The following is a 16374-nucleotide window of genomic DNA, read 5'->3' on the forward strand; positions in this document are numbered from 1 at the left end:
ACCGTTATGCTCTACATAGGTATGGGTGGAAATAAATTCTTTGATTATATTGCTCAAGGCTGAGCAGTTTAGAAGTCAATGACATTATTGGCTACATTCTCCCAGCCTCTCATTAAAATAGATCTTCTCTCATTGTAATATTCATTCTCTCATTATTTGTTAACCAATCAGAGTTGATTGCCAACCTCAGGAATATCCACTCTTTGAGGGGCATATAAAACTTCGGGCCCATTACCATGATTCATCCTTGAAATTCCAGAGTGTCATTGATTCATTTTATTGATAATATGCTAGTACAGTAACAAAGTGATTAATTACCTAAAATTATGTCTTTCAAATTTTTTCAACATCACATGGGGAATATTTGCCATAGCCAGAGCTGTGAAACTAAACTGAGGAGTGCAAGACCAAGAATACATTTAAAAAGAAAACTCCTTTTTTGTTTTCCATTGTTGAATTCTGGTTACTGGTATCTTTCTTTCTTTCTTTTTTTTCTGGGGAGGGGGCAGTTTACTGGTATCTTTGGTTCAATGATCTGTATGATCTTGGATATCAGGAAATTCATTTAGTGTGCATACATTCCTAACACTTTGTGATGCAATGGGTAGAGTGAAGGAAGTTCTGGTTTCAGTTCTTACCTCTGGGCTTCACTAGTAGTGTGATCATAGGCAAATTACTTATCTACTAACAACCTTAGTCTCCTTAGTTTTTGGATCATCCATTCATCTTGGGCAGAAGTATATAGGAGGAGAAAGTTAAATTTACTTTGGATATCATTAAGAGTCCTTGACTTTCAACTTCTTTAAAAATTTTTTTTCTCCCCAATTATTTGTAAAAACAATTTTAAACATTAAAAAATAAAGTTTTGAGCTCCAAATTATGTTTTCTTCTCTTCCCTGAGATGGTAAGCAATCTGATCTGTTATACATGTGCAATCATGTAAAATATTTCCATATTAGTCATTTTTGTGAGAAAACTTGAACAAAAAAAGAAAGAAAATGAAAAATAGTATAATGTAGTCTGTATTCAAACAATATTAATTATTTCTCTGAAAGCAGATGTACACTTTATCATGAGTCCTTTGGGATTGTCTTGCATCCTTGGATTGTTGAAATGAGCTAAGTTGTTCACAATTCTTCATCATACAGTATTATTGTTGCTATATATGATATTCTCCTAGGTCTTCTCTACTTCACTTAGTATCAATTCATGTAAGTCTGTACAGGTTTTTCTGAAATTATCTTGCTTATCATTTCTTTCTTTTCCCCTTGAGGCAATTGGGGTTAAGTGACTTGCCCAGGGTCACACAGCTAAGAAGTGTTAAGTTTCTGAGACCAGATTTGAACTCGGGTCCTCCTGAATTCAAGGCTGGTGCTCTATCCACTGCACCACCTAGCACCGACTCTCTCTCTCTCTCTCTCTCTCTCTCTCTGTCTCTTTCTGTCTCTCTCTGTCTCTGTCTCTGTCTCTGTCTCTCTCTCTCTCCTCTCTCTCTCATTTCTTATTTCTTTCTTATTTCTGCAGAATATAACCAGCAGTAGTACTGCTGGAACAAAGGGTATGAATTATTTAAAAGCCCTTTGGTCATAGTTCCAAATTCTTCTCCAGAATAGCTGGATCAGTTCACAGCTCCATCAACAAAGAATTAGTGTCCCAGTTTTCCCACATCTCCAAGTTTTATCATTTTTCTTTTCTATCATATTAACCAATCTGATAGGTATGAGGTAGTATCTTGGAGTTGTTTCAATTTGCATTTTTCTAATCAATAATTATTTAGAGCATTTTTTTCATATGTCTATAGATAGCTATAGATTAGCTATAGATGTCTATAGATTTGGGAGATTTCTTAGCATCAGAGGAATGGAAGGAACATTTGAGATAAAAGTTTAGCAAGAGAACAAACGTTTTTAGTGAATGTGCTGCCCTGTAAAGATGGGATGCCTCAACCACTTATTACTGATAGGTAAGTTAGTTATAAACTCCACATGGGGGAGATTGAGATGAATATTGTTCTTGGAGGACTCTAAACCAAAGAGACCACTTGTGGCTCATATAAAGTCTGACTGACTCAAACAGTTCAGAAGCAAATATATCCAAGGAAGAAGACTTTGCATATTGCATCTCAAGAACTAAATATAGTCGTAGGTTGTCTGAATCATTCATAATCTCAGATTTTAAATGTCAGGACTATAAATCAGGACACTGAGGATCTGCTAGCACTGGAAGGTGCTGGTACCTAGCACTTAGTACAGGGTAGGTAGGTTAGTAGATCACAAAAAAAGCCAAGAGCATCTGGATGGGTGAGCAGCCAAACTGTATGATGTCCTAGAGAAAACTGGGAAACAGTTACTCCTTTGCTACCCATATTGCTTTTATTATTTTTCTCTCTTATACCTTCATTTGGCTTGTATCAGCATCATGCATGTGTTGTATAATTTGTTAACTATGCTTAAATTGCTGTGAGGAAACTAATATGGCCATTTTGCATTGCCTACCAATGGGCCTATGGGCCAAGATGAAGAAGATGATATGAAGAAGAACTAGGTTGAAGGAAGTCCCAAGTAAAGGTCATCTGTCTCCCTGACTTCCCCTTCTGTCCATCTGTCTATCCCTAAACACTATAATGTAATCTGCTATTTTGTTACCTAAGTGTTTAAAAAAAATGAATTTTGACCCAATCTCAGAGACCAGTGATAACCTAAAAGATAGAAACTTTAGGCAGAGAATCAAATCTCTGTCTAAGTGTTAGGAATTTTTCCTGAGGCTTTGGAATGATTGTAACTGAACTAAAAACTTTTCATTTAAAATAAACTTCCTGAAGCTGAATAGAAGGAAATGAAGTGGACCCCAGGGACCATCATATTATCTCCTACATGTAAAAAGAGCTAGTTATTATAATATGATGTTATACTTCAAACATGCATCTCATCTCTTACTGGTGAAGCCTTTCCATCTCACTTTCTTTGAGGAGCCTGGTCTCAGATACACCTAGACTGGATCTAGAAGTCACTCCTTGATCCTCTGACCATTGATGCTGGCTAGCCTGTAAAGCTGAGCAGGGTCTAAATTTTTGGTTTCTTGGATTTTGGTTTCCTGTCTGAGGGAGGAGTCATACCTGGTTGGCTCCTGATCTTTTAAACACCCAAGGTTGTTACCTCTAACATCTTTAGTTCAGCACAAAAGAACTCTAAAGCCAAAAAAGCCAGAGCCCATGGTCTCATGTTGGACTTGGGTGGAAAGAGTTACTGTATCTCTCCTTATAGCATTATTTTGAAAAATTCTATTCTGGAGAAGAGCTCTAGCCAAAAGAGAGAGGAAGAGGTGGAGGGATACTAAGATCTTTTGAAGATACTTCGATTTCCAGATCTGCAACTGCAGCCAGTTTAAGGAGCTATTGTCTACTCTGTAGTTATCAGACCAGAAGCCAGATACAGAATGTCTACACATGTTCAAAAGTCTTTCTAGAAGTACAGGAACTTCACGATTTATCTAGACATAATCTCCTCAACATCTCCCATTTGGGAAGTTGTATCAATGGCATTTTGGGCATGCTTATAGAGACTAAATTTATTGATTAATCCCATTAATTATACATTTTTAAAAAGGAAAAATTCATATTCTGAGTAACACTATCATTCCTTAGCCTTGAATGCAGTCACTAATATTAGTGTGATATCAATATTAATTATCTTAGGAGGTTTTGAAACCTTTTATGTTTGCAACTTTGGGTGCGTCATTTAAACTCACGGTCTTCAGTTTCCTCAGTAGTAAAATAACAGGTTTAGACTAGATGAACTCCAAGATCTTGTATAGCTTTAAATCTACCATCCTATGATAATACCTGAATCAATACTTTTCTTTACAACTTTCTTTACAGCAAGAAAATTGCATCACTGTATTGTCTTTCAGCAATTTCACATTATTATCTTTGCCTGGTGAATAACAGCCACTCATTCCTATGCCCATAAACACAACAGTAGCTTGTTTCATCAAGTTGTCTATATATATAATATTATTGTTATTATTCATATTTATAAAATTGTAATTGTTCTCTTGGTTCTGCTCACTTAGTTTACACAAGTCATCTTAGGTTGTTCTTATATCATCACCTTCATCATTTCTTACAGCACAATAGTGTTGTATCACTTTCATATATTATAATTTGTCCAGCCATTCTCTAGTTGATGGGTATTCTCTAAGTTTCCAATTCTTTTCCACCATGAAAAGAGTTGTTATAAATCTTTTTGTACACATAGAACCTTTTTTTCTTTCTTTGGTTGCTTTGTGGGCAAAGACCTTATAAGGGCCAGAAAGTATGCACATAAATAGTCTTTGGATCACAGTTCCAACTTGTTTTCTTGCTTGGCTAGGTCAGTTCATAATTCCTCCAATAGTGCATTAATATATTTGCTTACTCACATTTTCTCTAGCATTTAACATATTTCTTTTGAGGTCAGTTTTGCCAATTTCATAAGTTCCTCACTAAATTAGAAAAATGATGAACCATTGCACTTGCAAATATGTTCATACATTTCAGTGGCTCTGTCTTCTAACTTATATTGTAAGGTTCTGGAAAGCAGGTGCTATTCAATCTCTGGTATCCTCAAAAACCTAGATTTGTTTTTTCTGGGTAGTATCTATATCATTACTCACAGCAACAGACATCTTGGAGTAGGTCGGTCTGATTGATGGATCCACTGCTGAATGTTTTGCCTCCAGAAACTCCTTTACATCCTATCCCCAAGTTAGGGAAACTAGGTGTTACACTGGATAGAGCAGTAGGTCTGGAGTGAGGAAACCTTCAGTTCAAATCCTACCTTAGAGACTTAAGAGCTCTGTGACTCTGGCCAAATCACTTACTCTGTTTGTCTCAGTTTCCTTATTCATAAAATGAACCAGAGAAGAAATGGCAACCTACTCCATTATCTTTGCCAAGAAAACCTCAAATAAGGTCACGAAGAGGCAGACATGACTGAAACAACTTATCTATTATCTATTATCCATTAAACCAGGATAGTTTAGCCCTTTATGTAAAGCTGGATTCCCTCTTAGGAAAGAATTTTTTAAAAAATCATAATATCATTTATAATTATTTTGTTTTGTTATTTTTATTACCTCTACTCATCAATATTTGTGCAATCAGTCATCTGGCAGAGACACTTTCCAGGTCAGTCTGTGCTCTCGGCTTAATTTTCGGGATTAATGATTGTTGCTCAGAGTCTTACAGGGCTGAGTATGATTTATGATTTAAAGCTGAGTTTTGGCGCAGATAGTTTAGTCATAAATGGAACATGTTTCAAGGGTTGTGCTCTTAAGCACAACACTGGGACACATTCTGAAGAGTTATCTGTTAACTTCCTGTTTGAAAGATAGACTTCATTTCAGCCAAAGAGAAATCAGAGTTGATTATTTCAGAATTAGTGTTGGTTGTCTTTTGTTTTCGCTCCTTATCACTGGTGCTATTTCCAGCTCTTAGGAGGAGAAAAGCAGCAAGTTGAAGTGCACTTGGCAGGAAAAGTGAAGGTAAGATTTGACAAAGGAATTCTAACCTTTAAAAATGGTGAGGGCATAAATGATAAAATGGCCAGGGGCAGTAAGTGTAGAAAAATGAAGTAAGTGAAGGAGAAACCCCCTCCCTGAAAAAAACCCCAAATCCCAACCTCCTCCCCAAAAGATACTTATTTAAAATTGCATGTGCTTGTCTCATTTTGGTTTTGGATTGTATGCTAATAGAATAATGAATTACAAGGAACTGTCCAAAGTGTTTTGTTGTAGCAAGTGTTCATTGAATGAATACTACTTGTTGATAAAGTTCTATTTTTTTTTTTTTTCATTGTGAAGTTGTGGGGAGAGAGAAGAGGTTGAAGGTGGAGAGAAGGAACTTGTATCACTTAGCATTTGTCATAATGGAATTTGTTTTGTAATACAACTTGTGGTTGAGAGATTTGAATTTGTTACCAAGGGAGATAGTGTTGAAAGCAATGGGTATAAATTGTGGAGAGGAACATTTTGGCCTAGTCTAAGAGAATATTTTTGAACAATGAGAGCTGTCTAAAAGCAGAGTAGACTGCTTATAAAGGTAGTGGATTTTCTCCTAGAGGAAGTTTTTATGTGGAGATTGAATGACTAATTTTTAGATGATCTAGAATCTAGACCTTTTTTCTGCCAAGAGCCGTTTGAATAGTTATAACATCATTTGTGGGCCATACAAAATTGTCAGCTTATAAAACTCAATCAATGGGAGGTTGAAATACCTAGCTTTCAGTCCATCATGGCTTATAATTGCCTTAGCAAATGACCTTATAAATCTCCATTTCTGGTCTAGAGGGTAATTCTGTTAAATGAGAGAATAGATAAGTTAATTTTTTGGATCCTTTTTAACTCTGAAATTCTGTGAATCTCTTTTTTTCTAGAGATGGGACCTGAAACATTGAGATGGTTTAAATTCATCCCTGCCTTGTTAAGTGCTTGGCACATATTAGGTACTTAAAAGCTTGTCTCTTTCCATTGAAACGGGGATGGATTAAATGATCTATGGTTATGCAGAAGGGGCAATATTCAAAATCAGGTATTATCTATGCATTTACTAGTAAGAGGTAAAAAAAATCAATTCTCTTACTTGAATTAGAATTTATGGTTTTCTCCAAGATCTTGTTTAATTAATATAGATTTTTAAGTTATATTCCTTTAGACAATTCATATCAATGAGTGTGAAAGCTGAAACAAAGAATTGGTAGAAATCTCTAACTCTTAACTTACCTTTTCTCATTTTTTATTTTTGCAAAGCAGGTTAAGTGACTTGGCCAGGGTCACACATATAGGAAATGTTAAGTGTCTGAGATCATATTTGAACTCAGGTCCTTCTGACTTCAGGGCCAATACCCTACCTACTTCTCCATCTAGCTGCCCCTTTTTACTGATCATTAACCTCACTCCCAATATATTGTCTTTAACCAAAGTATCTCCATATGGTTCTAGTTTTTTTTTTTGTTTTTTTTTTTTAAACAATTAAAAAAAGCTACTGTGTGGGTGAACTAATTGCTGTTATTTTTAATTACTTGAAGTCAAGGTACAATATATTCTATTCAGTTCCTCTTAATTGTTGGCATTTTAACATACTTGCCCCTAGGAATGTATACTTATATAGATGTATGTGTATATGTATATGTACATGTCTATATTCTGGTTTATAAAGTTTGTATCTTTTGACTATCAGTCATTTGTGGGCCATACAAAATTGTCAGCTTATAAAACTCAATCAATGGGAGATTGAAATACCTAGCTTTCAGCCCATCATGGCTTATAATTGCCTTAGCAATTGGTCAATGGTTCTTATTCTTATAATCTTATAACTTTATATCAGTTCTTTATAGAGCTTGTAAATGAGACTTTTTATATTAAAAAAAAAACTAAAAAAACAAAAAAACCTCATTCTAAAGTTTTTTTTTTTTTCCCTGTTACCTGCTTGCTTTCCACTTCAGCTGACTTACCCTTTTTTACACACAAATTTCATCTGTCTTTCCTGTGCCTTTGTGTAGAAGTTGGAAATGTGCCACCTTTTCACAGCAGGCAAAACTCCCCAGTGTTATCAGAATCAAAATGGAGTTAGTCATATTAATATTGTTTTAGATGCATGTTTACATATATGTGTGTGTGTTTGTCTATGTCTGGGTATATGTGGTATATATACGTGTAAGTATATGTATATATATAGATATATGAATATACATGGGTATGTGGATATGCATGAATATATATAAAGGTATATATGTGTATATATACATATATCTGTGCTTTACTGTAGCCTGCTTGGGGAAAGTGGGGAGGAAATGAAAGGGGAGAAAAGAATAAAGTAAAAATTGCACAGCAGAGAAAAAAAAAAAGAATAACCTACAAATAAGCAAAGAAAAGATGGATACTTATGAATATATTTTTTCTATGATTATTTATGGTTTCTTGAAATGGAAATAAATTATTATATATTTTGAATTCTCCCTGATGTTTGGCTGGGAACATGACAATGTTTTGTTTTGTTTTTACTTTCCTTTTTTTTTTTTTTCTTTTTCTATTCTGTTTTTTCTTATTTTGTATTTAATTTAAAAATAATGTAAAAAAATGTTGAATTGGGTAATATTTAACAAAACAAACACACAATACAACTTTGACAAGTTTGACACAGCTGACTAGCCCAATTCTCTTATTTTAAGATGAAGAAGCTGAGGAAAGACTGTGAAGGGACCTGCCCAGACAAGAATAGGGTTTAAGAAGAGATTTTAGAAACTTAAATATTGTACAAATTATAGTAGCTTAAATTATATCTATGACCAAAGTAAAAAAAAAAATCCAAAAGAACATAATGATGATGATGATAGCTGCTATTTATATGGTCCTTTAAGGCTTGCATTTGTAATGATTTTTAAATTTTGTATTTTTATTTACATTTTTAAGTTCTGATGGTTATTAGATGTGGTGGCTCACCCTCTGCATTTAGTATGTTTCTTTTTCCACTCTTCTTTCAAAATAGCCTCTCTAAATACTTTCTTTATGGACAAAAATGCAAATAAAATGTGGAGAAAACAGTTTGGACATGGCTTTAGAAACTGTTGTCATCAAGAAAAAGGAGGTAAAAAAATCTCCCATTCTAAGGAAGCTGTTTTCAACTTTTTTTGGGGGGGGGCAAATAAAGTTTTGAGAATAGATTTGACTATGAGGCATCTGGGTAGAGCTCTGGAGTTGGAGGGAGGAAGACATTATATTCAAAATCATCTACAGGTACTAGCTTTATGATCTTGATTGAGCCAATTAATCTCTTGCAGCCACAGTTTTCTCATTTGTGAAATGGGGATGATAGACCTTCCAAATTTTTGTGTGTGTGTGTGTGAAAATCAAATGAAATAATTTGGCAAAACCTTAAAGTACCATATAAATCCTAGCTGCTACTATTATTATCAGTAAGAATGATATCTTGAGGGAAAAATTAAATGATATCAAACTTTCTAGGCAAGTGAAATCAATGGGCATTATTCTGAGGGTTTGATTATAGCTGAAATATTGTAAATAATTATATATGCCATAGATTCATAGATCTCCAGTGGAATAGGTTAAATTCACAAGATACAATAGTCAACGACTAGAGTATTCTAGAGCTTGATAAACCCAAAGATCCCAGTTTCTGGGAAAAAAACTCACTTTTTGACAAAAATTTCTGGGAAAATTGGAAATTAGTATGGTAGAAACTAGGCATTGACCTACACCTAATACCCTATACCAAGAAAGGATTGAAATGGGCTCATGATTTAGACATGTTTATTATCAATATCATTAGTAAATAAATAATATATGTTTAGTAATTCTAATATTTATTTAAATATAGATATAAGATATTATTGGGAAAGAGGAGGTATCGCTAGTTTGTTAATCTATTAACATTTAATGAACTGGAATGGAAACTTGAGCTGAATAATTACCTATTAACTTGTTAGTTCAAAATTATCAGAACATATCCCTAGATCACTACAGTGCTCAGAGGAAAAATTAAATATAGAAACCAGTCAAGTGGCAAGCTGGTTGATGTACAGTGTGAAGTGGAATTTCAGATCCCACATTACATTGCTACATGTAAATGTGTTTGGGGAGGGATCCTTTTAATTATGTTACACATTCATCTTAGTCATCAATAAAAATATGAAACAGAATAGGATCCCAGAACAAAACTCCATGGCACTCTATTAGAAATATATACCTAGATTGGGGCAAATCTATTCATTAATAGCCATATTTGGGTTCTCATTATTCAATAGGTGCTGGTTCTTTTTAGTCCATATCATTTTTATTTTGTATATAAGAAAAATGAAAAATTTTAGCAAAAGATTTGTTAAAGATAATCTATGTGTGGATTTTCCCTGATCTTGTAAACCTGTCAAAAAAAAAAAAAAAAAAAAGAAATGAAGGTATCATAAACCATTCTTTTAATATAGGTTTTAGCAGTTCAGAACTGTAGGCTATAAAATGTGAGAAAATCATGAATGATTATGAAATGAATCTTGTCAGTATGTAATTGCTTGTAGATACTCAGCAGGTATGCTGATGAGTCAGATAACATCTTAAGAAGGTGTATATATAAACAATCACCTACTCTTCTGTATGTTCCCTCTTTTTGTCCAGCTCGCTAACTTTATCAAGTTCTTTGTCACCCCTGGCCTGATTTATTGCAATAGGATCTTATGATTTCTCCTCTGTACCAGTCTATCTTTACATCCTGCTGAAAGATGTTATCTTCTTAATACATGGATCTGATAATCTTATATCACTTTTCAAAAACTGTCTATGGATTTCTAGTGTTTAAAAAGTGGATAAAGTTTAAATCCTTTAGGTTAGCATTCAGACCTTGTTACAATCTTGTTCTAACCTCTTTCCAACCTTATTTTTCAAGAGACTAATTTCAAATATTCCCTCAGATATTCACTACCTGACAGACATTGGAAAAGTTATTTACTCTCTTTGCCTTCATAACTCTGCCAAATTCACGGGATTGTTGGGGAGTGATCAAATTAGGTAATATATGCATAATGTTTTGCAAACCTTTTTTTTACTAACACTTCATATAATTAGTACTTCAGTCAAAAATAGACTACTCAACTGAACATGTCCTACATTTTCCCATTTCCAAGCTTTTATTAACTCCTTTGTCTCTATGGAAAGACACCTTTCAAAAAACAGCTCAAATCTCATCTTCTAATAAAGCCTTACCTGATCAATGCCATTGCAAGTTATCCTTCCCTTCTTGTTAACTCTGATGCAAACTCAAAGGCAATTCAACTCAGCAACTTTTATTAATTGTCTGTGGTAGACCAGATGGCTATCTGAATGGAAGCAAATTGATCAGCTCTTCCTTATGTCTATTATTTACTACTGTAAGTGCACGTTGGAGATATTGACAACCTCCAACCACCAGCAATCAGTGCATGAGGGATACTAATTTGGGCAAGATTCAGAACAGGGCTTCAAGGTCCCAAGCACTCTGTACTGGGAAGCTAGAATGGGCCCTGAAGACCATTCACTACCAGACTCAAAAATCCTGTAGACGTAGGTGTGAGTGTGAGGCTAATGCAGTAGGTAATTCTGGGTGAACTAGATAGAAATCAAGCAGGACCAACCATCTTACTCAAAGACATATAATAAGGTGGGACTTGGCCCTGGCATAAAGTATCAATTAGGGAACCAAAGGTAGAGAGATAAGTAAACTAAAGAAGATCTCAAGTAGTATAAGAAATTATTAAAGATCCAGAGCTCCTTCCCAAAACAGCTTTGAAGAAGAGTAATTATATAATTCTCTCTCTCTTTCTCTCTCTCTCTCTTTCTCTCTCTCTCTCTTTCTCTCTCTCTCTCTCTTTCTCTCTCTCTCTCTTTCTCTCTCTCTCTTTCTCTCTCCCTCTCTCTCTCTCTCTCTTTCTCTCTCTGTCTTTCTCTGTCTTTCTCTCTTCTCTCTCTCTCTCTCTCTCTCTCTCTCTCTCTCTCTCTCTCTCTCTCTCTCTCTGTCTCTCTCTTTCTCTATAGCAGAGACTCAAAAGAAATAAGTGGATTTTTTTTACAAGGACTTTATAAATACCTAGAAGATAAGAAGCAGCAGGGGGAAAATGAAATTAAAGCTTTTGAGAAGAGACTTGAAAGATGAATAAAGAGAAGAAAAAGTGGCAGACCTTACCCACTCTGAAAAGTAGAAAAGACAAAAAAGAAATCAATGACTCAATGAAACAGCAAGAAATACTACAACAAAATCAAAACATTAAAAAAAAAAGAAAGAACCCTAAAATAATCTGATTTTTTAAAAATGACCTGGAAAACATGTCAAGGAGAGATTATCTAAGCATCATTGCACTACTTGAAAACCACAATTAAAAAAGCCTGCAAAATATATTTCAAGAATTTCTAAATGAATACTTTTCCAACTCTTTTTGAACCAGAGGACAAAGTGACAAGAAAAAGAACCCACCAAACATCTTTTAACAGGAATCTTAAAAGTCCCAGGAACCCCTTAGCCAAAATCCAGACTTTCTACATCAAAGAAAAAAATAGTCTTAGTATCTAGAAAGGAGTTCATATACTAACAAACTCTAACCAGGATCATACAACATAGGGAAGTTTCTACCAAAAAAGAGATGTAGCAATATTGTACTCCATAGCACAAAAAAGATATAGGTTTGTAGTGCAATTTTACTTGCTTTTTCAAGTGGAGTAAAATCCTGTAGGAAAAAAAAAATGTGGACTTTTAATGGAGAGAGAACATTCAAGGATTTCTAAGGAAAAGACCAGATTTAAGTAGAAACTTTGAAATGCAAACACAGGAGTCAAGAAAAAATTAGAAAGGTAAATTTTTTGAGCATTTGGAAAATGTATGACAATGCCATTTTAGCATTGTAATAAGATAAAAAAGTGTTTCTTTAGAACCTTAATATCTATCAGATATGGTGGGAATTAAATAAGATAAAGGGCAGAGGAATCATTATGTTATAAAGGTCTTAAGAGAAAAGAAAGTAAAAAAAGAAATCATATATAGAAAGGAGAGATAAGGAGATGAAACTTGATATTTCTCATGATTATAGGGTATGATAAGAAGAATGTACAAATATGTAGAAAAGGATATAGGGAAAGGAATCAGATGAACTTCATTCTTATCTAAACTGGATAAAAGATAATTGACCACATACACATTTTAGTGTAGAAATACATCATATTCAACAGGGAAACAAATGGAAATAGGGAAGAGGAGGTTAAAAGGGAAAATAATATTGGGGAGAGAAGGGTCAGATGCAAAACAAACTTTCTGATTCTGAAGGGGGAAAAACAAGCAAGAAACTGGAATAAAGAGGGAGGTTCATTAGTTGTGGAATGACTAAATAAATTATAGTATAAGAATGGTATGGAATGCTGTGATACCACATGAAATCAGGATAGTGACAATTTTAAACAATCCTGAGAACCATGAACTGATGCAGAGTGAAATGAGCAGAACCAGAAGAACAATTCACACTAGCATAACATTGCAATGAAAAATAACTCTGAAAGACTTAGGACTGAATTGGTCAGTGCAATGGTTCAGAGGATTCCAGAAGATCTACCATGAAGCATGTTACCCACTTCGTAGGAGAGAAATGATGGACTCAAGGTTCAGAAAGAGACTTACATTTTTGGACATGGCCATTTCATAGATTCATTTTATTTGGTTATGTTTATTTTTAATGAGTTTTTTTTCTCTTAAGTTTTTTTTTTTTTTTATTAAGGAGTTTCAGAGGAAGAGTAAGGCAAACATTAGCAAAAGTGATGTAAAAAAAGAGGATCATTGAAACATTTCTAGAAATAAGCAAGACAACAGAAAGCAACTCAGAAAGATGTACAGGCAAGCCAAACAATTTTGAAGATAATGCATGAAGTTATGGACTTAAAAATTAGTAGTATGAAATGAAGGGTAATAGTTTCATGTGTAATTCTCTTTTTGTGATTTTATATATCATATACATATGTATATGTTATATACTCTTTTTGCTGTTTATTTTGGTATATATATTTTTAAAATATAGTTTATAAAGTATTGGGCATACAAAGATGAAAAATGAGCCTTCCTTTGCAGAACTTATAATTTAATTGTGGGGATGCAGCTTTTCCATAGATTTATTATGATACAAGTTAGAAATGGTAAACTATTCCAAAATCTTTACCAAGAAAACCCAAGAAGTTCATCTGACGTCCCCTTTCTTACCCTTTTCAGACACATCTGTACACTCTTCTTGTCATATCCTACAATTATGAGAAATATCAAGTTTCAACTTCTTATCTCTCCTTTCTATATGTGGGAGATTTTTACTTTCTTTTCTCTTAAAAAAATGAAGATTCAAATACAACTTTGACAATTGAACAACAACACACATAAATTGAAATCAGATACTTTCCAATGGAGGAAGAAGGAATTATGTATATATAACTGTGTGTGTGTGTGTGTATATATATATATATATATATATATATATATATATATATATATATGAAAATCTTCATGTCAAGCATGTATCAGAACTAAAAAAGAAAAGAATGAATCCAACAAAGATGTGAAAGAGTTCATTCCAAAATTGAGAAATGATGTCCACAAAAGCTAGGAGTAGAAAAGGACTGAATGAGATGAAAGAACATCTGATGATCTGATTTGGATAGAAATTCTTAGAATTTCTTTGAAAGAACACAGAATTTGGAATCAGATGGTCTGGATTTGAATTCTGTTTCTGCCACTTAAAACCTTTATCACTTTTTGCAAATCACATCCTTTTGGACCTCAATTTACTCATCTTATGGAAAGTTACTGAAGGTTTTTGAGGAGGAAAGTAACATGATAATAGTAATTATATTTCTTATATTTATTTTTCATTCTAATTTGAAGTCTAGAATTTTTGTCCTTAGCTTATCTTTTATTAGGTTATTAATATCTTGAGAATAAGGACAATGTTTTTGTGCCTAGCTTCTTGTTGTTGTTTTACATTTGCTAGCTAGGTGTTTAATGGATATTGTTACATAAATGAATAAAAAAATAATTTTCTTTGGTGGGTGTGGGAGAGAAATCACTATATGCAGAACACTTTGCAAAGTATGCAGGTGATGCAAGTGGAATAGAAAAATAGAATACAAATAGAATAGAAAAAGAAGGTAGTATTTTAGTTAAGAAGCTTTTGTCCTAATGTTGGGAGGATATTGGAATAGATAGGGATAGAACACCTGATCTCGAGTCAGGAAGACTCATCTTCTTGAGTTCAATTCTGATCTCAGACACTTACAAATTGTATGACCTTGAGCAAGTCATTTAACCCAGTTTGCCTCAGTTTCCTCATCTGTAAAATGTGTTGGAGAAGGAAATGGCAAACCACTTCAGTGTCTTTGCCAAGAAAACCCCAAACGGAGACACAAAGAGTTGGAAACACCTTAGACAACTGAACAATAGCACACATAAGAAGTTTCAGCTGTAAATCAGATGGAAAATCACAGTGGTTCCTGATAACATTACAATGATGAAAATTTATTATTGATCTTTGTTGCCTTCAAATGTTCAATGTCTTAATATAAAAGAAAAAACAATTATATTTCTGAAGAGTTTTTTCAAGGATTTATTAAATTTTTAAGTTAGGTATTTTGAGGAAAGGTTTTAGTATCAGAGGATGTGAGAGCTTAAAGGAACCTAAAGTCTTCTTGTCTGGTGGTGTCAAGCTCAAGTAGAAATGGGGACCATAAAACCATATATAAGGCTCCCCATGTACCTCATAGTGGCTCTTTGTTGTTTAGTCATTTCAGTTATATCTGACTCTGTGACCCCATTTGGAGTTTTCACGGCAAAGATAATAGAGTGGTTTGCCATTTCTGGGACTCCTAGAAGCAGCATATTTGACATTGTGGATCTAGTCTATACTCTTCATTTTATAGATGAGGAAACAGACTTCCAGAAATGTTAAAGATTTGAATCTATGTCTTCTGACCCCAAATCCAGTGCTTGACTTTGATCATATTTTACCTCAACGGGTTGTGATGAACAAAGTGTTTTGTTAATTGTAATGTACTATATAAATATGAGGTGATTTTCCCCTCCTCTTGAATGACCCAGTATGGTTTAGTTCCACCCAGAGTAAGAGTTACAAAATTCCTATGACACAATTTCAAAGCTCATTGGTCAGAGTAGGTGGCTTACTCAATCAACAAATGTTTATTAAGCATCCATTCTGTTAGGCATTGTGTTAAGTGCCATGACCCTTGAACTGTAGGTGATGTAGTCACAAAAAGTATTAATAAAAATGTGTACTTAAATCTTAAAAACAACAATAACTAATGGCTCACAAGAGTTCCATGGTAGTAAAATATTCTTCTGACAGGGAAACTCCCTGATTTTTATGAGCCACATGACCCAATTCACTCATCTTTTACAGTAATGGTTGATATCTGAAATCCTTCTAGAAATGTCTTATTGTTTTTCTTTTTCTCCTAGGTTCTGCTGTGCTAAAATACAATGGGAAGTTTCAGAGGTCATGCCCTCCCTGGGAGCTTTTTCCTTTTCTTTGGCTTTTGGTGGAGTGTGAAATACATAATGAAATATGTCTGCAAAAAAACCAAGAGGACCTGTTTCCTTGGATCCAGAGCAGGATTTCAACGTTTGGAAATTATTGAGGGCCTCATCAAAATCTCCATGTCTTTAATTGGTAAATTGATTATTTCTCCGATTCCCATTTTTTTCTAGATGTCCAGATTATGGATTGGATTCAAGAGAATGTGGATATGTTATTATTATTATTATTGTAAAAGGATTAGCATTTTCTCTTAATTGCTCATTCTTGGCATTGTGAAAAC

At 34.0% G+C, this 16374-nt stretch overlaps 1 protein-coding gene across 5 annotated transcripts in view; it reads left to right on the top strand.

The window, feature by feature from the left end:
• The window catches only part of TMEM45A (transmembrane protein 45A), an 82912-nt gene that overhangs the window by 38653 nt on the left and 27885 nt on the right, over positions 1 to 16374 (top strand). For 4 of the 5 annotated variants that reach the window (XM_074301018.1, XM_074301015.1, XM_074301020.1 and 1 more), the window contains one exon: positions 16016 to 16226. In XM_074301018.1, the coding sequence (XP_074157119.1) occupies positions 16037 to 16226 (190 nt within the window). In that variant the 5' untranslated portion in view covers positions 16016 to 16036. Of the gene's footprint in view, positions 1 to 5390; positions 5524 to 16015; positions 16227 to 16374 lie in introns of those variants that run through there. The other variant, XM_074301017.1, reaches the window with a different exon arrangement.

This window comes from Sminthopsis crassicaudata, chromosome 3 (assembly GCF_048593235.1).
Source record: "Sminthopsis crassicaudata isolate SCR6 chromosome 3, ASM4859323v1, whole genome shotgun sequence".
NCBI lineage: Eukaryota > Metazoa > Chordata > Mammalia > Dasyuromorphia > Dasyuridae > Sminthopsis > Sminthopsis crassicaudata.